General features: G+C 45.4%; 1 protein-coding gene across 23 annotated transcripts in view; it reads left to right on the forward strand.

The window, feature by feature from the left end:
- The window catches only part of LOC105495012 (BEN domain-containing protein 5), a 1,475,945-nt gene that overhangs the window by 1,219,737 nt on the left and 230,352 nt on the right, over window positions 1–25,856 (forward strand). For 2 of the 23 annotated variants that reach the window (XM_024797061.2, XM_011764131.2), the window contains one exon: window positions 8,137–8,313. The exons of the other annotated variants lie outside the window; for them this stretch is intronic. In XM_024797061.2, coding sequence (XP_024652829.1) covers window positions 8,137–8,294 — 158 coding nt within the window. In that variant the 3' untranslated portion in view covers window positions 8,295–8,313. Of the gene's footprint in view, window positions 1–8,136; window positions 8,314–25,856 lie in introns of those variants that run through there. 23 annotated transcript variants of the gene reach the window in all.

Here is a 25,856-nt window from a genome sequence, read left to right on the forward strand (position 1 = left end):
GTGGAAACACAATGACTCTGTCAAGAATGTGTTAGGCACAATTCAATTCAATGATGGCTTATGAAGCCTCTGCATGCCAGACCCTGGGCTGAGCCCGGGGATACCAAGCAGATGTCCCAGAGGAGCTCACATTTACCAGGGCAGATGAGCTGTGGACACAAGTATGATTATATGCCACAAGGAATTAGCATGAGAAAGGGACAGATGGCGTGCTAAAGGAGTTCTCAGGTTGGGAGAATACCCTTAGCTGGAAAATCAGGGAAGAATTCCTGGGGACCGGGGTCACTGAACTGAGCCTTGAAGGATACAGCAGACAAGGAGACACAGATATGTATGGTGAGATATTGCACTTCTGGAGGCAGAAGCATCTTGAACAAAGGCATGGAGATGGGAAGGGAATGCTGCCGTGTACCCAGAGCAGGAAAGGTCAAGGCTAGGGGACGCAGTTCTTGGTGGTTCTAGCATTGTGCCTGGAGCAGTTAATGAGATGAAGACCAGCTGGTAGTCACTACATTCAGCTTCCTTTCTGGTATTTGGGACAGGTTGGAGGGCAGGCAAAGAGACAGGGAGTCATTTGTCTCCCTAAAGATAGGGCTGTATCCTGGACTCTGGAATTTTCTCTTTCTCCCTCCCTTTCCCCTTTTCCTTCTTTCCTTTCCTTTTTTCCTTCCTTCCTTCCTCCTTTTTCCTTCCTTCCTTTCCTCCTTCCTCCTCTACTTTCTCTCCTTCCTCCTCTCTTCTTTGTCCTCTCTGTTTTTTTCTTTCCTCCCCTCTCTCCCACCCTCTCTCCATCCATCCATTCTTTGCCAGGCCCTCTACCGGGTATTGAGGACACAAAGAGGGATAAGACACAGCCTCCATCTGCAAGGAGTTCATAGTCTCACAGGGAAGATAAACACAAAAACAACTAGTTACTCTACAGAAAACACAAACTATAGAGACAAACAATGGTCTAGAGGGAGCACAGAGAATACAGTAGTTGCTAATTATTTTAGGCACTTACTGTGTTTCAGGATTTGGGGGTTTTTGTTAAATGGTTCTCTTTTAAAAAACACTTTTATATATGTTAACTCATTATCCTCATAACAACCCTACTGTTGGCTACTATTATAATTCCTGTTTTACAGACTAGGAAACTGAGACACAGAAATGTTAAGTAACTTGACCAGGTTATACAGCTAGTGGCAGGAAAGCCAGGAACCCGAGCCAGCAGGCTGTCTTCAGAATCTGTGCTCCCAACCACTGACCAGTGTCCAGCTCTGCCATGTTTTCATAAAGAAAGTAAGACAGTCAGTCAACACATGTGTTTTCAGCAGACCCTGGGGGCAGACAACAAATACGTCTAGGAACAAGCTCGATAATTTCAGGTACTGTGAGCTTGCTCATATGATGTATATAGGACAGAGAGGGCTACATTCACTGGGGTAGTTGGAGAAGGTTTGTTTAAGGAGGTGACATTTGAGCTGCAATCTGGATGTGGAAGAAGCATCTTTGTAATGATCTGAAGGGTGGCACATCAGGCAGAATAAGCAGCAGGTATGAAGGCCGGCGTGCTCCGAGTGTGAAGAAGCCCCATGTGGCTGGGATGTAGAAAGAGTGAGCTCAGGGAGGTGGGCGAGAGCCTGTCTCGTAGGGCTGGGAAGGCCACAGTAAGCAGCTTGGATTTGCTAGAGTAGAAGGGCAGTGGAGGTCTTCCAATCACGGAGTGACCACAGGAGAGATGAGTTACAAAGCTGATGCACTGCTCTTGGTGGGAGATGCTGCTGCCGTAGACTAAGGGCACAGCAGTGGAGGTGGAGAAATAGGCCCAGGTTTAGGGTGTATTTTGGAGTTCAAGGTGGCAGGACATAGGGTAAGCAACCAGCCTGAGGTAAAAGCTGTAAGGTTTCAGAGCCTAGATTCAAACACACACCCACCGACTCTGGTCTGGGGCTTGTTCTGCTGTAACGTAGCTGCCTCCCTTGCCTGGCTGGCTCTGGATTAATTGATTTAGGCAGCCGCTTATTTTTGGATAATCAGAGGTAACCTTTCATCTGGCTGCTGTCTGAAATGGTAAAGCCTGATTTGGGAGGTCACCCTGAGAAAAAGGCCATCCTGGGGGTGCAGCCCTGCTCTGCCCTGCCTGGTAGGTGACCGACCTCTGATTCTGCTATGCTTGTTGGAATGTGACTCAGGAGGTCCTGGGTGCCTTCAGATAACTGCCTGTTCCTGCCATTATTAGTTTGCATAAAATCATCTCCTGTGTGTCTCCCTCAGGGATCTGGGGGACTGTGTCTGATTCATCTCTGTGGCCTCATTGCCAAACATAGTGTCTGGCACATAGTAGGCACTCAGTAAATGAAGGTTGAACAGAAGAAACACTGAGACCCACAAGCTGATCCCCTGACCAAATTTGGTGTGATTTCTTGTAAATCACTTTCTCTATATGTTTCGAATTTCTTAGCTGAAAACTAAGCTGAAACTGTCTTGCCTCTTCAGATAGTCAGGGCAGCCTAGGATTGTAGCAGTGCAGCAGTGTAGAAGAACACATCTCAGCCATGTGGCTTGGGCCATTACACACTCCTTAGTTTCAACCCCAGCTGGGACTCAGCATCATCTGCCAAGTTGTCTGAGTTTCCCTCCCTGATCTACTGCCTCATTTTCCAAGCGTTTTTAAAATTTTTTTACTTTTTCCAAATACGATAGTTCACATCTATCAAAGAGATAGGCCTTGTCTCTTCTTTCACAGAGGAAAGCAAAGGAATTTCCACAGTTTTGAAGCATCACACCTACAGATTAACTATGTCCTCCATTTTCCTGTCTCCTGTCCCAAAAGAGTTCCTTATTTGGGGCTGGTAATTCTCTCCATCTGGTCTCTGGATTTTAATCCACCTGCCTTCCTAAGCACCTTGTTCCTTCAGTTATGTTCCTACTCTACTGTTTCCTTCCCAGCATTGTATAAATATATTTGATCACTCATTTCTTACAAAAGCAAAGAAATCCTCCTTGAAGGGCACTCTGTCACCCAGCTGCTGTCATATCTCCCTTCTTTCACATCCAGGCTCCTGGAAAGGCTGGCTACACCCGCTGTCTGTGTTCCCTGTTAATGCCCTTGCCATTTGCCTTCCCCTCCCAGCCTTCTGCTTAATGTGTTTTCACCAAGGTCCCTAGTGACTTCCTCATCACTAAATCGTTGTGTGTTTCTCACACTCTCACTGGCACCATTTGACACGACCATTCCTCCTTCACTGAGAAAGCTGTTCTGCACACTGGGGATTTCTTCCCACCTCTCTGGTTTCTCAGTCTCCTTGATAGGCCCTCTCCTCTGTGTCCAGCCACCTTCTCTCTAGTCCTACCAAGCATTCCTCAGCTTCTCTCTTCACTTCCTATTGTTCCCATTGCCTTCATGTGCCCTTGGCTCTGGGTTGAAATCCGTACTCCTCATCTGTTACAGATAATCTGCCTTTGGGCCTAGTGATCTGCCTTTGGGACGCCTCTGACCTCATCTTGTACCACACTTCCCATTTGCCACCATGCTGCAGCACTGGAGGCCTTCTTCCAGGTCCTTTCTGTTCCTACTCGCTTGCTCCTGATCTGCATGCCCTCCCTCCCTGTCACTGAGAGAGGCCTCCCCAGCCACTCAGTCTAAAGTAGCCTCTCCATTGCTGTCTGTCACATCACGTGCTTTAAGTCTCTGCATAGCATTCCTATTTACTTTTATTACTTGATAATTTTCTTTCTTCTCCCACTTCCATTAGAATTAAACTTTATCAGCATCTTGTTCAGGGCTAGCCTATAGTAAGCGCTCAATAAATATTTGTTGATTCAATGGATGATGACTCCCAAATGTGTATTTGACTCAATTCACACTTCTGATTTCTTGATCTATGTATCAAAGTGCCCACTGGTTATCTCTTCACAGATGTCCACATGGCATTGGCAAAACTGCACTGCTCACTTCTCTTTCTTTCTTCCTCTCCTTCTCTGTGAAGCCTTCGCCTCTTCTGTGTTCCCTGTCTTGGTGAGTAGTACCACCAGCCAGGCACCCAGGCCTCATCCTTGACTCCTCCACATGCCTCACTACCCATCTGTTTGGCCCCAAATCTCTCTTAAACCACTGCTGATCCACTCCCCCATTTTCTAAGCCATTTTAAAGTGTCTCTCCTTTTTCCAAATATGGAGAGAACCATCTGTATCTCTCCATAGTTACTGCCCTTCTCATAGCCCACACTCATTTCTCCCCTCCATTACTCTGGCAGCTTCCAGACTCCTCTCTCCATTATGTAACCAGAGCAATCTTCAGAAACCAGATATCCCTTGACCACCACCCAGTCACAGCCTGTTCAGAATGTTCATTATTAAAGAGTAAGCTTCTTAACATGCCAGAAAAGCACCTTTGTAATCTGGTTCCTGGCTGTATCTCCAGTATTATTTTTCAGCAGTATTCCCCCTGCACTCTAAGTTATTACCATGGTGAACTGCCGTATTCCCTGAGCAAGCCTTGTTCCCCGTCACCTTGGGGAATTTGCAGATACTTTTCCGGATGCCTGCAACACAGGTTACACTACCTACCTTCCATCTGTGCTGCCTTGCCTGGCTAACTGCTGCTTACCATCCAGATCTGCTTAGGTGAGCCTTCCTTCAGGAAATCATCTCTGACCTTTTAGGGTGGGTCGATGCTTCTGTCGTTCATCTCAGAGCACCCAGTGCCTACCTCAGTTCTCTTACTGTATCTTTGCCTCCTAGGGACCTTGTCTAACCCTTATTGCCTATAAATGCTTGCTATGTACATGAATGAGAAGGAAATTGACTTGCCCAAGGCCATACGTCTGATTAGAGACAGCCAAGCTGAACTGGGTTTTCAGGCTACCTACTGTCGCCAGAGTTTTCTTGTATTACTGAAATATAATGTTGATTTTTTTTTCTTTTTTTTACTAGACAGGCAGGTTTGACGTCTGTCTCCTATCCCACGATATAACCACTGTTTTTAGCCTAATTATTTGAGCTATTCCAGATTGCATTTGGCTGGTTCTTCCTGTGCAAGCTGTCTGCTGGATTGAGATTGTTTGTATTTATTTTGTCTGATTTTATCACATGTAGTCACATTTGCCATATAAAAAAATAGAAAAGCCTTTATGCTCACAGAGTTGGTGAGGATTTCTTCTTTTCCTTGATTTTAAAATAATTCCTTGCCTGATAGCAGAGGGATGGGGCAAACATTGATGCTGCTTTGGAAAGATAAAAGCAGGAGAACTGAAGCAGAGTCTTGCTCTAATGACAAGCTCCAGAATGACAGTTAAACCTATTAAGGTCAAATGACCTTTTGTGGAGTGTCTGAGTTTTCTAAATGAGCCTCAGCATTGCGTTCTGGTTAATTTTTATAACTTTTTTAATAGGACACATTAGCACTGTTATAAACCTTGTTAATTAAGCAATAATCTCAAATGCTCCCTCGCAGAGGGAGACATTCCCAGCAACTGCAGGTGATTAATATCTAGAGTCTAACGAAAGCCTTTTAATCAACCTGAGAAGCTGTTCGTTCAGTGCTGTTACCCACAGGAAATGAGAATGATTGAAATTCTATGGGGGCTCCTCCGAAAGCCTTCTTCCATTTGCACCTTTCTCCTTCTACCTCTTCCCTGATTAGTGCTAGGGGCTTCAAGGGCCACCACGCCCACTGTCCTGCCTTCTCCTTCTGTCTCTTTTGCCACTTTACCTGCCATTATTACCTTGCAGACAATTAGAGACTTCAAGCTGGGGGAATCTTCTTAGATTCTCTGGTTTGACATGCTACTTTTGTAGATAGTGAAACAGACCCAGAGAAGTCCCCCCTAGAGGTTGCACAGCATCTAGGGTTAGAATCAGATATGAATATCTCAACTTCTAAGCAGTTCTCATCACAGTTTGTCTCCCTCATTTGGTTCAGGTTCCAACAAAGTCGCTCTGGGTGTTTGTTTTCTCCTGGCCTAGGGGTACAGAGGGACTGCCTGAGTGTCCCACTCTGTTGGGGGAGACAATGTGGTTACAGTTTTATTAGATTGTGATTCATGCTTTGACAGAGAGAAAAACCCAGACAGGTGTGGGAGCACAGAGTTCTAGGTAGAATGGGGTCTCCTAATTCAGTCTGATACCAGGTTTCAAGAAGGCTGAATCTGGAAGAATGAGTAGAGCTTAGGCAGGTGAAGGGTAAGAACTTAAGCAGAGATGAGCAGAGTCACTGACAGGTGGAATAGGTTGAAAAGGATGATGAATATAGCAGAGGTGGGACTGGAGAGACAGGGCCTCCTACCTTCTTGTCTCTCAGTCCTTACGGAAAGGACTGAGATGAAAGACAAGATGAAGTGAGGATTAGTCAGGGTTGGGAGTAGTCAGGAAGTGACGGGTAGAGGTCAATTAAAAGCTTTTAAAGGCTTCTCTGTGCAAAACCCTTCTCGGTGGAAAGAAAAGGGTGCCTCAGAAAAAGAACGCTTATGGGAGGTGCACCTGCAGCATGGATGGCAACAGGAGGCAGACTGGCTGGCTCTGTGCCCAGGGAAGGGCTCAGCGTATGGGGAGGTAGCAGTGGATTCTGCCCTATACCTACTCCCTTTCTCCAGGGCTCGGGCTTCTCATATGTTAGTGGAGAGGTTAGCACAAGTTAGTCATCACGATCCCTTCTAGTGTTGACATTCTGCATCTCTGAGACAATTACCTGTTCTGAGCTGGTTTGCTAATGACAAAATTTTGCTTGTTCTCCATAGCAATTCCTCAAGGTTGGATTGCCATTCTGTTTAGTTGAGAAAACTCAGGCTCAAAGAGTCCCCAGGGGGTTTGCCCATTATTACACACTCCCATGGTACATTCACTACCCACACCCTAGTCCTCTTCTGTCCACAATATTTGTATTCCCTTAGGTTTCCCTGGAAAAGCATTTCTTCAGTCATTTCACATATATTTATTTAAGCTTGCCCCTGTGCCAAACACTGTGTTAGGCCCTAGGAATTAATAGTTGTAAATACATAAAATACTCAGAACAACCCCATACAGGTATAGTATTCTTTACAACTTGAAAAAGGCAACATGTTTATCCCACATGCCTCATGGCAGCATTAAAAAAAAAATGCTCTGTAGTTTGTTATCCTTACTTATGAGGTGAGGAATCTAGGGCAATGATTTGCACCAGGTCCCCAGGCTAGGCAGTCAGTTGAAATCAGGCTCCAGCCAGACCTTGTCTGGAGCTGGCTTTTTGCTTTATCACAGCAAACGGTGGACTCAGTAAGAGAGTGGCCGTACTGAGCCTCATTAGTAATCACAGCAGTGAGACACTACTTCACACCCACCAGGTTGTCAGAACCTTAATAATGTGACAATGTCAAGTACTATTAAAATGGGGCAACCAGTACTACTTGCATACACTGTTGCTAGGAGTGCCAGTCAGCACAATCACTTTGGAAAACAATTTACCAGGCATCACCTAATAAAGTTGCATATGCACACATCTTAACATTCAGCAAGTCCATGCCTAGGCTGATACTGGAGAATTTCTTGCATGTATTCCCCAGAGGCATGTGCCAGGGTGGTTTTAATTGCAAAACCAAGTATCCATGGATGATACAATGGATAAACAAATTGTGACAGAGCCATACAATAGAACACTACTCATCAGTGACAATGACCTACAACTACATTTTTCATGAGTAAACCTCAAAACTGTAACATTTGAGTAAAAAAAAAGCAAGTCAGGATGATACATAGAGTGCGCACATTTATAAAAAGATTGAAAATGGAAAAATGAACCATATATTATTTAAGGATATATACATGTGTTAACACTAAAAGAAAAAAAAAAAGCAAAAGTTCAGGAGAATGGTTATCTCTGGTGGAGAGTAAAGAATTAGGGAGGGGCCTCCAGGTGCTTGGGAGGAACCGATAGTATCCTGCCCCACCAAGAGGTGGGCACGTGGCGCTTCATCATTACTTTTAAAGTGTGCATTTACAGTGTATAGCTCCTCTTTTCTAAGTACATTCTATGATGCAAATTTTAAAATATAGCTATGCCAGATACATGAACTGGTATTTGGGATGTATGTTGAGAGGCACATTTTCTTTTACCCTCCTTAAAAGGTTTTTACTCAAATTCACCATTAATCCTTGGCCTTGTTTCTTCTCCCTGTCTAGAGTGTTTGTATGACAGAATAGCACAAGAAACTGTGGATGAAACTGAAATTGCACAGAGACTCTCCAAAGTCAACAAGTACATCTGTGAAAAAATCATGGATATCAATAAATCCTGTAAAAATGAAGAACGAAGGGAAGCAAAATACAATTTGCAATAAACTTTGGATTTTTCATAAAGCTTTTGTGTTTTCCTTGTGTGGCATGTGATTTGCGAGCGATGGTGCCGTCCAAATCAGACCCCACCATGCATGGTGGTGTGTGGGCAGGAATCCACCGGGTTCTGGGGTCAGCAGCTTGTTCTGAGTGTGGACACTCCAAAGAAGACAGATGGCTTTGCTGAGACTCAGGAGCAGCCTGGCACTGGTGTCCTTCTGGGAATGGGGAAAACACTGTTCTTGGAGGGAGATAACGTTGCCTGAGTTGCCTGTCACTTGACTGGGATTTGAATGGATATTTTTACCATCCAAGGACTTCTCTGTTCCTCTATTTTGTTCTATAATAAAGTTTCATTAATTCTTTGATGTAGATAGTCTTTATCCTCATTTCTTTAGTATATTACATATACAGTGGAGGTGACCAGTGTGTTGTGCCACCTGGCATGCCCTTCCTTTCAGGGGAGGAATATGCCGGCTGAAGGAGAGAAAATTCCTAAGAGATATGGTTGCTTTCTACAGATTTGAAGGTCTGTCTCAAAAGCAGATATCTTTCTCTGACTTCAAAGGCCAGATCTTGGACCAGTCACCTTTCTCACTTGAGGTGATCTGAGATTCAGCTTCCCTGATAATTTGAATCAATCTTTGTAAAGGGGTGAAGACAGGGTGATAATGCTAGATGAGCATAGGGTTACATTCAGGAACTAGGGGCACTGTTACCTGGTATCGGTTCTTTCATCCTATCTTGTATCTCAAATGTTCTTTCAAGTTACATAATTTTTTTCTCATTCTTTATTCAGTTACTGAGTCTCTAAGGTGCCTGGCACACATTCTGGCAAACCACATTAGAACTTCCTGTTGATTTGCACTTTGCTTTCTGTAATGCCTGTGAAGTATGCATGGCGTATTAGAAAGGGCAAGGGCTTTGGGCCGATGCGTCTAGATTCCAAGCCTGGCTCCCCTGCCTGCTTTGGGCTTAACCTGTCCTCTCTGAGTTTCCATTTTCTATTTCACGAAAAGGAGATAATACCTACCTTTCCGAGGTGCTACAAGGATTAGAGATAACATAAGTGTTCAATAAATGTTAGCAACTGTTACTCATTTCTGATTATTGGCTGTTATCGTTGGTTAGAAAAGTGGCCTCTGGTTTCTCTAATGGTTCATCCATTAATTGGTAGTCTGTAACCAAAAGCTCAGGGTCACTGGAGGAAGTAGGAGAGGTGGCTGCCACTTTGAGAACTTGTATTTTAATTGACTTTCAGTTAACTAAACTTATTTTCAGAGTTCTTATCAGTAATGAGGAGGAAAATAATGCCTACCTCATAGGCCGTGTGGGTAACTTAATAATATTAATAATAACAGATCGTTAATATGTGCCAAGACTTTTCTAAGTGTTTAACATAGTATGTTAACTCATTTCACAGGGTAAGTAAAGTTCCTGACACTTAGTAGATAGATGTTCAATAAATACTTGATAAGATATGTTCATTTAAGGGCATGGGGAAGCTGGGGCATGAGTTGTGTGGAGCGCGTGAGAGGCTGGAAAACAAACTTTGCATCCTTGTTGAGCTCATCCCCTTTTCTCTCCGTGCATAACAAAGATACTAACACCCACTCAGAGGCTCTGCATTTCTCCTTACAGACTGATAAAGTATGGTACCTGCTTTACAAGTGCTTTTAGGTTCGTGGGGGAATAGTTGTGGAAATAACTATAATAAAAATGCTATGATATATGTGAAAGTGCTTTGTGTAATGTCTGATGCATATATTCAAGAGAACAGGGCAGTTAAAGATTATGGGATCTGGGTTTAAATCCTGGCTTTGCCACTTCCAAGCAGGTCACTTGACCTCTGGGCCTTGTTTCTTCTGGTGTGGAGAGAATGATCCCTAATTCAGGGTTGTTGTGGAGAGTAATCTAGATAATATCTGAAAAATGGGCTCTGTAAATCACAAAGACCCTTGCAGATGTTCATTATTATCCTTAGCATAGAAGGCAGAATGAAATCAGAAGTAGATGCAACAAGGAATCATGCTTATAAGAGCCAATTCTGATGTAATCAGGAGGCTTCACACGCTAATTAGGCTGAGACGGTTTGGCCTCTGTTGTGTACCTGGTGCCTTGTTATTGTAATATGAGGGCAAGATCATCATTCTCACACCCATACAAATGAAGAAATGGGCTCAAAAAAGGTTAAGTAATTTCTTGCTCAAGGTCCTGGAGCTGTCAGCAGTGGACCTGGATCAGAACTCAGGTCTGTGAAAAACCTGCCCTTCTACCTCTTTCCTGAAAGATGAGTGGTAAATTATGGTCTAGGCTGTGAGTCTAGTCACATAGTCTCAGGATATGTTTAGGGGAAACCCAACCTAAGTATTAATCAATGGAAATCAGTCTTATTCAGGCCATTTGGAGGGACTAGGAATGATAGTACTGCTTATAAACATTCACAGTTTTATTACATTCAAATACATATAAAAATTCAAATTCATTTTGTTTGGTAGAGTGTTTCCCAAACTTGCCCAATCTTAAGAATTGGCTGAGGTGCTTAAAATACACATTTCCTGTGCTTTGGCTTGGAGAGCCTGACTGGGTAGGTCTGGGATGAGGCTGGGAATGTGTATTTTAACACAGATGTCAGTTTTGAAAAATACCAGTTAAAGGTCATTAGAAGACCTTCATTAAAATGAAGGAATAAGAGTGTTGCCTATGTTAAAAAAAAAAAAAAATGGATGGGGAGCCAACAAACTGATGGTCTTTCTAATATGCCTGAGGATACTTGAAAATTGAGAGTAGTTATCTTCTTAAGTAACTGAGACTGCCGTAACACCTGTTTAGAATTCCTCTTCATGGCCACCAAATGCTGTTCAGCTGGACACAATGCAGAAGGTGACTTTCTGTCTAGGCTCAAATGATTTTTCCCTCGCTTGTACACTTAGATTCCTTGGATTCTTGTGCCAGGCCAGTGAGTTGTGTAGGAGAGGACTGTCAATACTGAATTGGCAGGACCTAAATCAATGAGGTTTGGCGCTGTCTTCAGAAGCCCCGGCAACAAGTTTTCTGACACCAGATGAAACAGAAAGATGGGGTTTGGCTTTATTTCCTTGCTTATTGGTGACTTTTAGGTGCTTGTATGCTTCCTGCAGGCATTTCTAACTTGCGATTTTTTTTGTAATTATAGTGAAAAACTACTTTATGGAAATTATTGCCAAAAATAGGAAATACCCTCAAAACTGCACTGCTGAAAGCACTTGAATGTATCTCATGTTGTCTTTTTTCAAGGGTGAAAATATGTATTTTCCATACCTGTGATTATAGCACATAGTCAGCTTTGTATCCTTCCCTTCGCATTTAACATGTTTCACCATTGCTCCATAAAGTTCATAACTATCAGTTCTAACATCCACAAAGTGGACCGACATAAAGCTGCAATTGAGTAAGCCACCTGGTCAGCTGCCCAAGCCCTAACCCACAGATCAGGGGTTTGTGAAGGGCCTGGCTGCACGGTTTTCATCACACACACGGGCAAAGTGAGCTAGAGTTAGGAGGCGGATGCATGCGACTTTAGTTCTCAACTCTAGCACTTAAAACAGACGAGGCAAGTTACTTCGTCTTTCTTAACACCAGCTTCTTCATCTGCAAAATGGAGGAAATAAGGTCTAGTTATAGGGTTATTAGGAGTAATGAGAGTGTAATTAATGTGCACCAGCAAGAGAGGGGCTAAATGGCTGTCAGAGTAAATGTTGGGCTTCCTCTCCTCTCTTCTCTCCCTACACCTGTTCATTCCTCACTGACGTGTGCTCCTCCTAACCTGCTGACCCCGTATGCAGTGACCTAGGCCTTCATACCCACGTTTGGCTCTCTGGACACCTGCTTATCCCATAGTTCTCCGTACATGGGGGGTTTCCCCCACGCATGCTGACTAGCTCACTCCTCGGCTTCCAGCTCCCCTCACCTACCTCAGCCTCTACTCACTGCCACCCAAGGGCCCATTTACAACTTCCTTGGATTTTTAGACTCTTTATAAATAAACCTAGATGAAGATTTTTCTGTTTCACAATGTTTTCTCTTTATATTTTCCCTCGTTTTCTTAAGAGTGGTTGTACCTGGGTCAAAAGGAATGACATTTTATCACTCTTGATACATATAATGGGTATGACCACTTTTTAAATTATTTTGCCCACTTAATAGGTGAAAAATAGCACCTTGTTATGTTTTATTTTATTATAGTCAAGACTGCAAATCTTCCCAGTTTGGCTACTTCTTTGTAGAAAAGGAAAACTTCTTTAAAACCTATAAGTAATTTCAGCAGAATCCATTTCATTTTCTGTGTTTAGTTTTCTCGTGGACCAATGTGTTAACCTGGGCATATAATTTTTGCCTATATGTCTGCAAATAGACAAACCAATAGATATTTTCACTTCTTTTGAAGTGATTGATCCCTTTCTGCCAGGCAGCTTCATAGGCTCATAGAACCTAAGGATCAAAGATGAACTTTGAGGTTTTCCACCCAAATCTCCCCATTGTAAGCAAATATCATTCCAGGCCATGCTTGAATACCTCCAAGCACAAGGAATTCATATTCCTACCCAAGAGTCCATCCAGTTATTGCCATCAGTAAAATATTATTCCATTGAGCTAAAACTCTACCTCCGTGAGACTTTCAAAGTCATTCAAATTCTTCTCTTTCAAGCCACACAGAATGTTTCCACTCACAGCCCTTTGTAGAATTGAAGGTGACTGTCATTTCTTCTCACCAACTAATAAATAGCTCAAATTCTGCTTCACCATTTCTTGTGTGTGGAAGGCTACATGCGAAAGAGTGGGGAGTGTGGATTTAGACAGCCATGTGTTCAAATCCTGTTTCTTCCACTTAGTGGTGTGTGACCTTGAACAAATTCTTAACCTCTCTGAGCTTCAGTTTTCCCATTTTGACAACGGGAATAGTAACATCTATCTCACAGGATTATGTTAACAGTTAAGTAAGATAATGTGAACAAAGCATTCTATGCATTCAGTATCTCTTAGTTCCTTAATCCTGAGAACTCTGACCATCCTGGTTGCTCTTTTATGGATCCGCCCCTGTAGATGAGACTCAGGACTGGACCTGGTGCTCCAGGAAGAGTTCGATCAGCAAGATGTCACCTCTTACTCTCAGACTTTGAATTAGCATCTTTAGCAAAAGAATTGTCTCAAATTGAGCCAATAAGGCTCAGTAAGGTAATATTGACAGTATGTAGTGAAGGAAATGTTACCAGTCCGCTATTCTCTCTTTTTGGCTAACACGATACTTGTCCCTTTCATTTACTGTGTTATAAGGGAAAGAGCATCAATTTTGGAGCCAGAGAGACTGACATTGAATTCAAACCCTGCATTCACTATTTATTAGATTAGAGGAAATTTAACAAGTTTCTTAAAGTCTCCCAACCCCAGTCCCCCTGTTCATTGTGCAGTTGTTGGGTAATCATACTGACCTACAGTCAGTAGGTCCTGACTACAGCCACACCTACAGTCCCCACTCGACCCCAGTTCCAGCCTTCAGTAAATGTGAAATCTTTTTGTTCTTTTTTTCCTCTCCTTTTTTATCCTAACAGCTCTTTAGTCCTCCCCACCCTTTAACTGTGTAAAATTTTCAAGTATATTTCTTAAATGAAATACAGGACTTTGAATTCGTCCCTGTTCCATTTCATCTTATTGGTTTCAGCCCAATATTTCAGCTGGTCGAGATCTTTACAAGTTGTGTTTAAAATACAAAAGACCCCCCAATCCCTCCCTATTCACCGATGCCCACCCACCCACCCCAACTAAACAAACAATAACCAGATGTATTGACCAGTACTTAGGCCAAGTTGTCACTTTTCTTTGTCTCTGTTACTCTTATCTGAATAATTTCTCTCTGTTCTTCTTATGTGCCTGATCTGAATAATTCACAAACTGTATCATAATTCCATTCACTATCCACTTTAGTCTCTTGGTTTCTGTTTTGTTCACTGCTGCATTCCCAGAACCTGGCATATAGTGCACACTCATTAAAAAGTTATTGAATGAATAAATGACAAAAGTCAAAGACCTGTTAGGAGACTGGGGCCCAATCCAGGCCTGGATAACAGTGAAGGACCCTACAGATGGAGGGAGAGCAATGGAGCAGAAGCAAACCCTGGGGTCATCACGGCTCAGTCCCAGTGCTGGGAAGACAGCTCTGTCCCTGGTGAGCTCAGGCAGCCCAGGCCTTGGCCACTACCTAGTGTCAGACCACAGGGGTTCTTGATCTGGGCAGTGCTGAAATGGGGAGAGGAAGGTAATAAATATCCAGGGCCTGGGTCACCCCCACACTGATTGTTCTGTGAGGAGTCTGGGCCAGGGACCCTCCTCACCCCTGGAATAGGCACCTAAAGTTTACCCAGAAATCCTTAGTGAGCCCATATTGCCAACAGTCACACTGGACCCCATCGTCCTTGTTGCAGCAGCTGTCAGAGAAGCCACACAGGGAACAAATGCCAAGGTGGCGTTCCCTGCATCGTTGTCCTTGGTTCCCTGCCATTGATTCCTCAGCATTTCTCATTCATGGCCACCTGTAGCTATGGCCAGCACTCAGCAGAAATGAGGTTTCCATGTTGAGATCATTTCTGGAGACTTTAGGGTCTGAATTGCAGTGATCATGGGTCTCTTACGCTATACCCCAGTTCTACCTCACATAAACCTTACCCTACTCCCACCTCTGGGAAAAGAAGGACTCAATTTAAATGATTTTCTGGAATCAGCCATACGTCAGCCCAGTTACAAATGGCCTTGCACTATCCACACTGTCCTGCCCTTGTGGAGCACCCTCAAGCTTTACACTTTCCCCCCGCTCCTCTGCCTCTCTACCTTCAGCTGCTTGGCCCTGCTCAGTCTGGGGCTCTAACTTATTCTTGTCACTCTTTTAGATCGTTAACCATGGGAGAAAAAAAAAAAACAAAAAACTATCCTCTCTGGGCTTGAAGGCTCAAATCAAATATCATTTCCTCTAAGAGCCTGTTACCATCTATTCCTAAAGGACTCTCTCCCCTCTCTAGTTTTCCAAGTCTTCCTCCATCCTTCATTCCCAGCCCCAGTCTTCCCTGTACCGTAACACTCAGAGGATTGTATTGTAATATTAATTTAGCTTCCTCTTCCTCACAAGGCTGTCAGTGAACTGCAGGCAGGACTGTAATTCATCTCTATACATGTTTGCTGAACCCCTACTCTGTGCTAGGTGCAAGAGATATAGTTATTGTGATATTTTTTAATTAACTAATATTTATTGAATGTTTACTATGAGGTAGCACTGTTCACCTTTTAATTCTCACACAAGCCTGTGAAGCAGGTACTGTTACCATCTGCATTTCACAAATGAGGAAACTGATTTAATGAGGTTAAGTAATTTGCCCAAGATGGCACAGCTATGACCTGGAGAAGCCAGAACTGGCATCTAAACCTGTGTGACTCCAGTGTCTGGCATCTTAATGATCATGCTAGATCCTACCTTAGATCTCTCAACATTATCATAAGCTATTTTTTCCATCTGAGGCTTCTCCTGCCTCCTCTACTCTGTGACCTGCTTCTTCTTCTCCTCCTTCCAGGAGATCTTTTGTGCTCCATCTCCAGCCTGGGTTGGAACCCCTCCCCCTGCTCTGTGGCACCTCTTGTGACCTCTGGTAGAGCCTCATCAAGCTGTCCCGTCGTTGTGTGTCTATCTTTCTCCGTGGACTAAGCCCTTTAAGGTGGGGACCACCCTGTGTTGATCTCTGAGTCCCCAGGCCCAGTACAGAGCCAGTACGGATGGCATGGACCTCTCCCTAGAAGCCTGGTCCCTGGTGAGGAAACACTATGGGAAATAAACACCAAAAAAGTTATTTCTGCCTAGGGGTATAAGGCCTTGAGGGATCAAGGGAGCCCTCCATGAGGGGGTCATGAGGCCTTCTTCTCTTGTTCTCATGGGTTTGATAGGCCATCACCAAGTCAAGAAAGAAGGAAAGGATTTGGCCGTAGTTAAGTTTGAGAACTCTGACCTCTCACTGTCAGAATGTGACTATGGGCTTCACCACTTACCAACTCTGTGACCTCAGGCAAGTTACTTATTTGGTTTGGGACTCAGTTTCCTCTTCCATAAAATGGAAGGCTTCACGTTTCTGTAAGCATTAAGTCAATAACTAAAAATGCACTTATAACTATACCTAGCACATAGTAAGCACTACATAAATGTTTATAATTATTGTGAGCTATGGGCAAGAGGTGGAAGAGAGTAGGATGAGTTCAGATGTTTCAAGGTATGAAAGTGAAGCTGGTAGTGGGAGATGAGGCTGGAGAGGTGGGTAGAGGCCAGGTCATGGAGGGCCTTGGTTCCAGGCTGAGCTGCTAGAATCTGAAGACCATGGACACACTGAAGGGTGGGGCTTTGTGCCTTAGAAAAATGATGCTGGCATCAGAATGGTGAATGGTTTGGAGGGAGAGGAAGGAGTTGAGAAGGCTATTGGGGGAATAACAGGTGAGAGATGATGAGGGTAGATGCTCACCCCTCTTCCTCCTTAAGTGCTGGTACTGCCAGGTGGGAACCTGACTATGAGCACCACAATGCAATGGTGCAGATGTGGAGTGCCCAGGGCAGCCATGTCTAGAGCAGTACCTCCTTCATGCAGCTCCTGGACCCTGGAACCATTCAGCCCAAGGAGGTGTGTCAGACACAGCATCCACCCTATGTCCAGAGGGAAGATCAAATGTGTTTGGGGGAAGAGGGTACATTTCAGGGTTAGACATGTCTCTGTCAGGTCTTTCCTGAGCCACCTCCCTGATACTGTGGGAACAGCATGGGATGGGGAGTAAAAGAGTGTGGGTTTCAGGAACATGACCTTGGCTAAGTCATACAAGCTTCTGAGTCCTGAGATTTATTAGCAACAAGGAGCTGATGTATTACCTTCAGTACAAGAATAACAATGTCAACATTTAAGGCTGTTGCTAAAGTGCCCATCCCACAGCACGTATGTAGTCGGAGCTCACTAACAGGTACTGCCCTCCCGCCAGAGTGATAGAAGCAGGGATCATGAGCACTTAGTTAGGGACGTCACACTCCACCTATGGGAGCCTTTGGACTGGTCACTTCCTTCCTATGAGCCTCAGTTATACAGGCTCAAGTATAATATGTGTGTAAAGGTCCCTACTCCACAACCTCCACAAGTGGTGTGGCCCTGACAGCATCCATGACTCGAGTCAGGGTTAGGAAACTTCAGAGCACTCCAGGTGGGAAGGTAGATTTTTACAGTCTTCCTTCTTCCCCTGCCCCCACCTCTCCCTCCCATCAGGGAGCAGATTCCAGCCTCTGTTACAGTCTTTTCCAAAACTAGTGGGAAGCACCTAGCCCTGGATATGAAGAATGACAGCCACTACTGAGAGGCTGTCATTGCTGGTGGAAGAAAGGAATCTGGAGTTCTTTTTTCCAGTGGGTCTTTAAATTATTTTCATTTTGCTGATTCGTGCACTTTTCTGAGCTAAGGAGATTTGGGAGGTGTTTATTGGTTATTTAAGCAGAAAGCCTCGTTGGCTTCAATCTCTTGGAGAGGAAGGGATTTAACACTGTGTAGCCCAGCCTGTTGCTGCCCTCCACAGGACCCAGGAGGGCAGGTGGAGGCTTTGCAAGGTGGGGCTGCCCTCCAAAGAGCCCAGTCCAGTGCCAAGTAGACCCTATTGGGATTTCCAGTGTTGGCCAATCAAAACCACAGATGGAATGGAACTATGGCCAGATTTGGAGGTAAGTTTCACTCTTCTAGGTTTTAAATTATGCTTATAAGGTGCCTTGTTTTATTCCTCTTTTTCTTTCATTCCCTCATTCATTTTGAGTGAGAAGGGCAGCCAAAAGGAGCACGCCGATGCTTTCCCCACACTGTTTCCCCAGCCTAGAATCAGGAAATTATTCAATTAGCCTTGTTGAACTCCTGTATGTCAGAAGCTACAGCAAATAATTCATACATTTAATCGTAACAAGAGTATTTGGGACTTGGCATTATAGTCTATATTTCTTCTGATGAAGATACCATAGCCCAGAGAGGTTAGATTGTTTGTCCAGTGTCACGCAGCTAACAAGGGAGAAGGTCAAGATTCAAATGCAAATCCTTCTGAGACCAGGTCCACTCTTCTTTTCATCAAAGCCTCAATGCCTCTAGTAATCAGCAATGCCTGAGAGCCAGCTGGGTGCCAGGCCCTGTGCTATATGGCAAAGAGAAGTGTTTCTCTTCCCCTGGTTGGATTCTAGCCATTTCAAGATTCACCTTGAATCCTCCTTCCCATGTAAAGCAATGCAGGATGGTAGAAAAAGTAGAAAAGTAGAAGCCAATGCCCACCAATGGATAATTACCTGCATGCATGCGCGCACACACACACACACGCACACACACACATTGACTTTAATCATAGAGTGAAATGTCATACAGCAAACAAAAAAATGAACTACAGGAGTATGTATCAGCATAAATACATCTGAAAATCATAATGTATAGTAAGAAAGCAAGTGGCAGAGTGAAACAGCGTCTGTGATTATGTATGTAAAATTTTAAATGTGCAAACCCTATTATGGATTGTTTATAGACATATACATGCATAATCAGAGTATAAACACTCAGGCAGGAAGGACACATGCCAACTTTGGGACAGTCCTTATCAGGAGTGGTGTGGGAAGAGTGCAAAAGAGGCTTCAGTAATGTTTTAAGTGTTTAAGACAAATAAACCAAAAAGAGACCAGAAGAGAAAAAGGCAAAAAGCAAAAAGGTACTGATTTATTCGCCCTGGGAGGGTGCCGGGTTTGTGGGGATGGGGCACTGCACTGCACTGTCTGCACCTGCTCTTCTGTGTAGCTGGCCTGAAGCTGAGAGTCAGAAGGGGGTTACTATTCCCTCACAGGCTCTTGAGAGGATTAAATGAGGGATCAGTCGAAGGCACTTTTTGAACTGTAAAATATGATAGGAATATGAGTTGGTGCTACGCACTTCTGTGCCCCTTCTTACCTGTCTTCCTGACTAGACTGTGACTTTTTCTTGAAGGCAGGGACAGTTCCAAATTCGTATCTTGACCCCTGCCCAAGCTCAGGAAATGTCAGCTGTAGGCCAGAACCCCAGAGCTGACAAGAGTTGCTATCAGTACCTTCACCCCAGCCCTTCCACTGACCTGGGACTGACCCACCACCTTGCTCCTGAGGACTGTTTGAATTAAGGAGACATAGCTTATCCCAGGTTCCCACCCCTTGTGGACGCATAAAATTGATTGCTCAGGTACTTACAAAGGTTGAGAAGAAGCCCGTTCCTTCAGCCCCAAGGGCACGATGAATGATGTAATAAAAATTCATCCCTCCCAGTCTCTCCCCTGTGGCTCCTAGGCAAGGCACACTCTTGAGCTAGATAGATGGGGGCAGGGGCAAATGCAACGTAAGTCACCTAACTGGTCAATAAACTCCCTGAACTGAGTCCCCACAAAGCCTTTACTTGATCTTTCTTTGGCCCTATGATATAGTTGTCACCATTCCCATTATGAAGATGTGGATGCTGAGGCCAGTGGGGTAATAATGGGCAGAGCCAGGATTCAAATCCAAGTCTGTTGAAGTCAGAGATCTCCCCCTCCTCAACAGCAAGAAACCATGTGTGGCAACATGATGCGTTTCCCTCCTTGTAATCCAGTCAGCACAGGGACTGAAGTAGGATAATCACGTTTCAGAGCCAGCCAGAGTGGCTGCCACTCCAAGCTTCCTTTGTATTTTAAATATGTAGTCTCTAATTAGAGTTTGCTTTAATTGCAAGATTTCCATATGCCCCGTGACTGCTGTGCACTCTATCTGGGGATAAACATGTCCATCAAGTAAGAAGCAAATCATGGCTGTTGCCTTGGCCCTGTTATCCTGTTGGCTTTCTCCACTGCAGTTCCTCAAGGGATGTAGCTCAGCCTTCCCCTGTGAAAGTGCTCTGGGGCCCACATTTTAATCAAAAGCATACCTGCCTCTAGGAAAAAAGAGTAGAGGCACAGCTCAAAAGTGATTAAATTTAATAACCAAAAGACCAGAAAAGTCTGCTTTGCAATGCATAATTTCACCAGATATTTATTTATTTCATCATGTGGCCACATTCTATATGCTATATTTATTTAAAATGCCATTTATTTTAACAGCAGCAATAAAGGAAACACACATTTTTTCCCTCCCCACTGTGTTAAAGGCATTTGTGGTTATTAAATTACTCTTGAGTAGAGGAGTGCCTGTCTCCAAATTTACTCTGAAGTATTTCAATAAAATGATCTCAAATGTTTATTCACTCAGCAAATACTCACCTGAAGCCATTCTGGGCTAGGTGCTGCTCTAGCACCAGGATAATGAGGTAGAGCAGAGAAAGTCCCTCTTGCCTCCCAGGAACTCATGGGCATAGGGCAGGGGGAAGTGACAGATGCATCCCAAGGCATAGCACAGGGCCTGGCACCTAGAACTAGTCAAGCAGTTTTTGTTCAAGAAATGAATGAATGAATGATTGAAGGGATGGGTGTTACAGGGCTGGATTGAAGCCATGTGGGGCACTCAGGGACATCAAGAAGGACTGGGTGGTTCTCCTTGAGTGTCCCAGGGGAGGCAACTGCTGTGCTGATTCTTAGGTGAGGGCTGGGTCTGAGGAGGGGTATGGGGTGGCGTTACAGGCAGAGGGAGCAGTATGAGGCAAGGTCTGTGCTCGTCAAGTCCTCTCCCTGCAGCAATCCTCAGGCTACCCCTACTTCCTTCAGTTATTTGTTCACATCTTCCTCTTCAGAAAGGTTGTCCTTGTCCACATTGTCTGAACCAGCACACACCCCATCTCAGGGTACTCTTTCCTCCTTTTCCTCTGCTTTATTTGCTTTATTTTCCTCTCATCCTGTTGTGTTTATCTGAATGTTGTCTCATCCCATCTTCAGCTAAACTGTAAGTTTCCTAAGAGCAACGCCTAGAAAAGTGTCTAGCATATCATAGGCGCTGAAAAGTTGAATCGTGAATGAGCGACTGAAAAATATCAGTGTCTCTTCAGCAATACGAGAGCTTCCGTGTAGGGTCTGAAGCATGGGGTCCAAGCAGGGCCTGCTAGAGGACCTGCACAGGTGGTCAGGGCCAGGACCTGCTGGGGCACACAGGCCTCATAGGCTGGCTGAGGAAGTGGACTTCACTTTGAGGTGGCAACAAGGAGTCATTGAAGAGTGTTGAGCCAGGAAACGACATGGTCAGATTGGTGTTTCAGAAGGACCACTCCGGTGGAATTATAGTTGATGAATAGGAAGAGGTGAGACTGGAGTTAGGAAGAACAGAAAGGAAGGGGCTTAATGGTCCTGGCAAGAAATGTGAAAGGCTGGAGCAAAGGCAGGGGCCAAGAGATTGAAGGGGTGTTTGGGGCAGATGAAAGTAGAATTGTATATTTGGGGTAAAACCAGCATGGTTTGCTGATTAGAGGTAGAAGGTGAGAAGAGGAAGACCCAGTGATGACTCCCCAGTTTCTGGCTTGGCTGAGTGGGTGGACAGTGATATCACTGGCTGGGAGGGGACTGGAGATTTGTCCTCACCGGGGGGCACTGTGGGGGGCCCTGGAGAATTACTTGTTCTGATAGGAATCCTTGGCTAAACATGAGTTACTTTGTTTGAAAACAACATCCAAATGTAGTTCTCATATTTGGGGGCCCCCATTGAGCCCTAGAAATGCAATTGGCAGGCTTGTCTCTCAAAATAAGACAGATGATGGCCTATCAAGTGAGGGCCCCCCGGGGTCTGTCCATCCCCACTGATGATTCATGCCAACACATCCAGCTTTTGACTTTCTTTCCCCAAAGTTCATGTTATAGTAATGGGATGAGCACAAGATTTAAATTCAGAATAAATACACATGAGTCGTACTTCCATTATGAACAAGCCTTGGGTAGGGGCTTTTGGTGTCCTTAAGCCTCAGTTTCCCTCAGCTGTAAAATGGGAAGAATGAAGATATCTATTGCACAGTGTTATGTTGCAGATCCAGTGGTCGAAGGGATGTAAGTAAACTTAGTAAAATGAAAAGGGCTATTCAGTTGAAAGATTCCAGGAAACATTATCCCAGATGAGAGGGAATAGCAGGCAGGCCCTGATACTAAGTGCTACTGGCCGAGCAGAGAGGAAGCAGCTCTGCACCTAGCCTCTTCCTTAGGGTCCTCCTTAGAGCCTTGAATTGGTCAAGCTGTAGTTGATGCTCTGGCTTCCTCAAATGTCCACATGACCCAGGCTCTGCAGACCGTTCCAGGGAAGGCTGAGTGCCGCATACACGGAGGACTGCTAGGGCTCATTCTCTGGAAAACTGCCCTCGCAGAACTCACCATACCCTTCATCCTGTGACCCCACTGGGCCCCAGCCTCTCCTCTCCAGTGCCAGAGCTGCTCTGTGCTTCCCACTGCGGACCCCGCACCCTCACCCCAACCTTTTCCACCACGAGTAAACTTCTCCGCAACCTCAGCTGCTTTACACAGCATTGCTTCACAGTCCTCCTGACTGAAACCTGCCTGTCCCTTAAGAATGGCTCTCCCTTCTCCCACCCTCCCCATCTCTCTCTATACTAGGCCAGCTCCTGGGTCACTTCTCAGCCCAGGAACCATCTTTCTGGAAACTCCCTGAGTCCAGGTTGATCACTGTGTGCCTTCTCTGGGTTGCCATCAATCAGGGCACTGCTCACTTTGCTGAATTATCTTTGTTTCCCTCTCTGTGTCACCTACCAGACAAGAAGTGTTCAAGAGCAGGGACTGTGTCTTGCTCACCACGAGTCTTGTGCCCTGCACAGAGGCCGGCACCATGCGGGTATCAGTTGACGGTACCAAGCATCCCTGTCTAGTGGATGCTCAGCTGCCGTCTCTGCAGAGTAATGGGACGCTGCATCCCTGGGACTGTCAAGCAGTTCTTAGACGGGGCCTGGGACATGGGCAGCACTGACTTCCTTTCAGGGTTTCCTGGGTGGCCGCCATCTCCCTCATATCTGCTGTCTTGGTGTCTCTCATGTGCACCCCTGTTTTAACCCCATTCACGGGGGCCACAGTCATGTAATTGGATTGAGCAGACACTGACAAGGTCAATTTGACAATTTCATTAATCTTTTATTAAACACAAGCCCTGAGCTCCAGCCAGGCTCATCTGTGTGCCATCCCCAGAACGTGCCTGGCATATTCCCATCTCACATGCCTCCTCCAGGCCAGGCGTGACCATCCAGTGATGCCAACAGCTACTGGATGCTTCCTGGATGCTAGGCCTGCAGCTGAGCAAGTCTCTTAACCCTGCAGACCACACTGTGGGGGTAAGGAGCTGATATATATAAAGCACACAGAACAGTGTCTGGCCTGTATTTAGTGCTCTATGTTATTATTATCACTATTATTATTATTATTACTTTTAATTCACAACATCCTTGAGAGGTAAAGGCCTCGTTTTGCTAAGGAGGAAACTCAGTGCCAGAGAGGGGAAATGATGTGCTCAGGGTCCTACCCATGGGGACAAAGAGCAGCAAAGAGTGGGACGAGCAGGTTAAAAAGGGCCAGGTCCTGAAGAGCCTGTCTCCCTCCTCCCAGGGTGGTGTTGAGGATTGGAGGGAAGGATGGATGAGTGTGACCAACACAGTGTTGGGCCCACAGTACCTCTCAACACAGGTTTGTGGAACAGAAGAAGGAAGGGATATGTGTGGAAAGCCCATGCATGCTAAAGCTTGCTTGAGAGCCTCAGGAAAGGGAATGGGCCCCTTCCTGGGGGAGAAGGGGAGCCTTGAGTTGGATTGGAGCTTTTAGGATTCAGAGAGAAAAGAGGAGGCAGAAGAACAAAGAAGTGGAGGGAGTAGCACAGATGGGGCCAGAACGAGTGTGACAGTGAAAAAAGGAGTTGGTTCAGGAAAAGGAGGTTGGAGAACAAGATGGGGGCCACATCCTCAAGAGCCTTGGGGAGCTGTGGAAAGGTTTCCAGCAAGGAGAATGTAATCCAGTTTGCATTTTAGAAAGTTCATTCTTACTTCAATGTGGAAGATTGGAACAGGACAGGCTGGAAGCAAGAAGATTGTTAGAGGGCTGCTTCTGGGGTTCAGGCAAGAGGAAATAAGGACTCTCAGAGAAATTATGGGGAAAGGGAGGGGAGGGAGGGAGTGAGAGAGGGGTGACAGGAAGGGAGGGGCAAGGGCACAGCTTGCTTTGGAGCTAGGTGGGCTGGGCAGAGGGTTGGTTCCGTACTTGACCCAGGCAGGCAACACTGTGTGGATCCAGCCCCGGGAGGTGAGCAGCAATTGCTGGGATAAGCCCATCCGTGTGCTCTCTGGACCCGTTAATTAGCAGGGACAGACAGAATGTCAAATGGGACTTTCCTGACTTAGCCGTGCCTGGTGCTTGTCTCCCTGATTGTATGCAGACAAGTCACATTTAACACCAAAGGTTAATGACTTCCCTGGTAAGACAAGAAATGCTGGGACCCACAAACTCACACAGATGGGAACTGACAGGCTCACCCCAAAAGCATGAGAGGCCATTAAAGCACTTGGCCAGTTCGTAGTAGCATCACTCAAGGCCCAAGCTAGTCTCACCTTCAATACGTAGCATTTCCCAGCATCTCCGAGCCTCAGGGCTCTCCTCCTTTGCTGACCTCTGCTCCTCCACAGCCCCCCAAGAGCGCAGCCCAGACTTTGTCATCCTCCAGCCAATAGACTCTGTGGATGCTGGCCATGGGCCGCGCTGGAGCCGGACCCTGGGACCTGGAGGTGGATCACTTACGGTCAGGCCCGGGAGGACCTCCAGTCGGGGGTGAGCAGTAGGGGCAGACAGACAGACAAGGATGCACAGTGCCAGGAGTGGAGCGTGTCCCACAGAGGGGAGATGGAGAAATCCATGAGAGGTTTGTCAGGGGAGCCTTCCTAGGGGAGGTAATATCTGAGCTGGATCTTAACGGATGTACAGAAGCTCCGTAGGTAGGCTGGTGGGGTGGCGAACTCCAGCCATCTTTCGAAGAGCTGCATTATGTCCTAATAATGGTTTTATATCTGGTTGTAAAATCTGTAATGGGGTGGGGAGAACCCAGTCTTACTCATCTTTAGATCTTCCCAGCACAGGACCTATAGGCAAGGTATGAAAGCATCTTGGACAGGAAGGCTCCTGGTTTCCTGCCTCCACACTGAAAGAAAAGAGGGACAGAGGGGAGCAGGGATGGAGAATGAATGGAGGTTCCCCTAGGAGGAACCCTTAAGCCCAGTCTAACCAGTCTTTCTCCTGCTGGTAAACCTTCCATGGCTCCCTGCTGTACTAGGACAAAGCCTGGCCTCTTAGCTCAATTGATATCCGATCTGGCCTTTGTATCTGGCATGTGATCACCTGTGAGCCTTCTCTCTCATGCCTGCCTTCCTCCCCACAAGCAAACCACCCCACACTCTGGCTCCTGCATTTATCTGGGCAGCCCCAGACAGTTCCCACCTTCAGGCCTTTCTCTCTACTTCTTCCTCAGCCGGGGAAGTTAGTTTCCTCCAGTGAAAACATCCTTGGTGGCACTATAGTGCAGTAAGAAGCCCTCCCCAGGGGAACTTCAGAGCTCAGAG

The sequence above is a fragment of the Macaca nemestrina genome, chromosome 1 (assembly GCF_043159975.1).
Source record: "Macaca nemestrina isolate mMacNem1 chromosome 1, mMacNem.hap1, whole genome shotgun sequence".
NCBI lineage: Eukaryota > Metazoa > Chordata > Mammalia > Primates > Cercopithecidae > Macaca > Macaca nemestrina.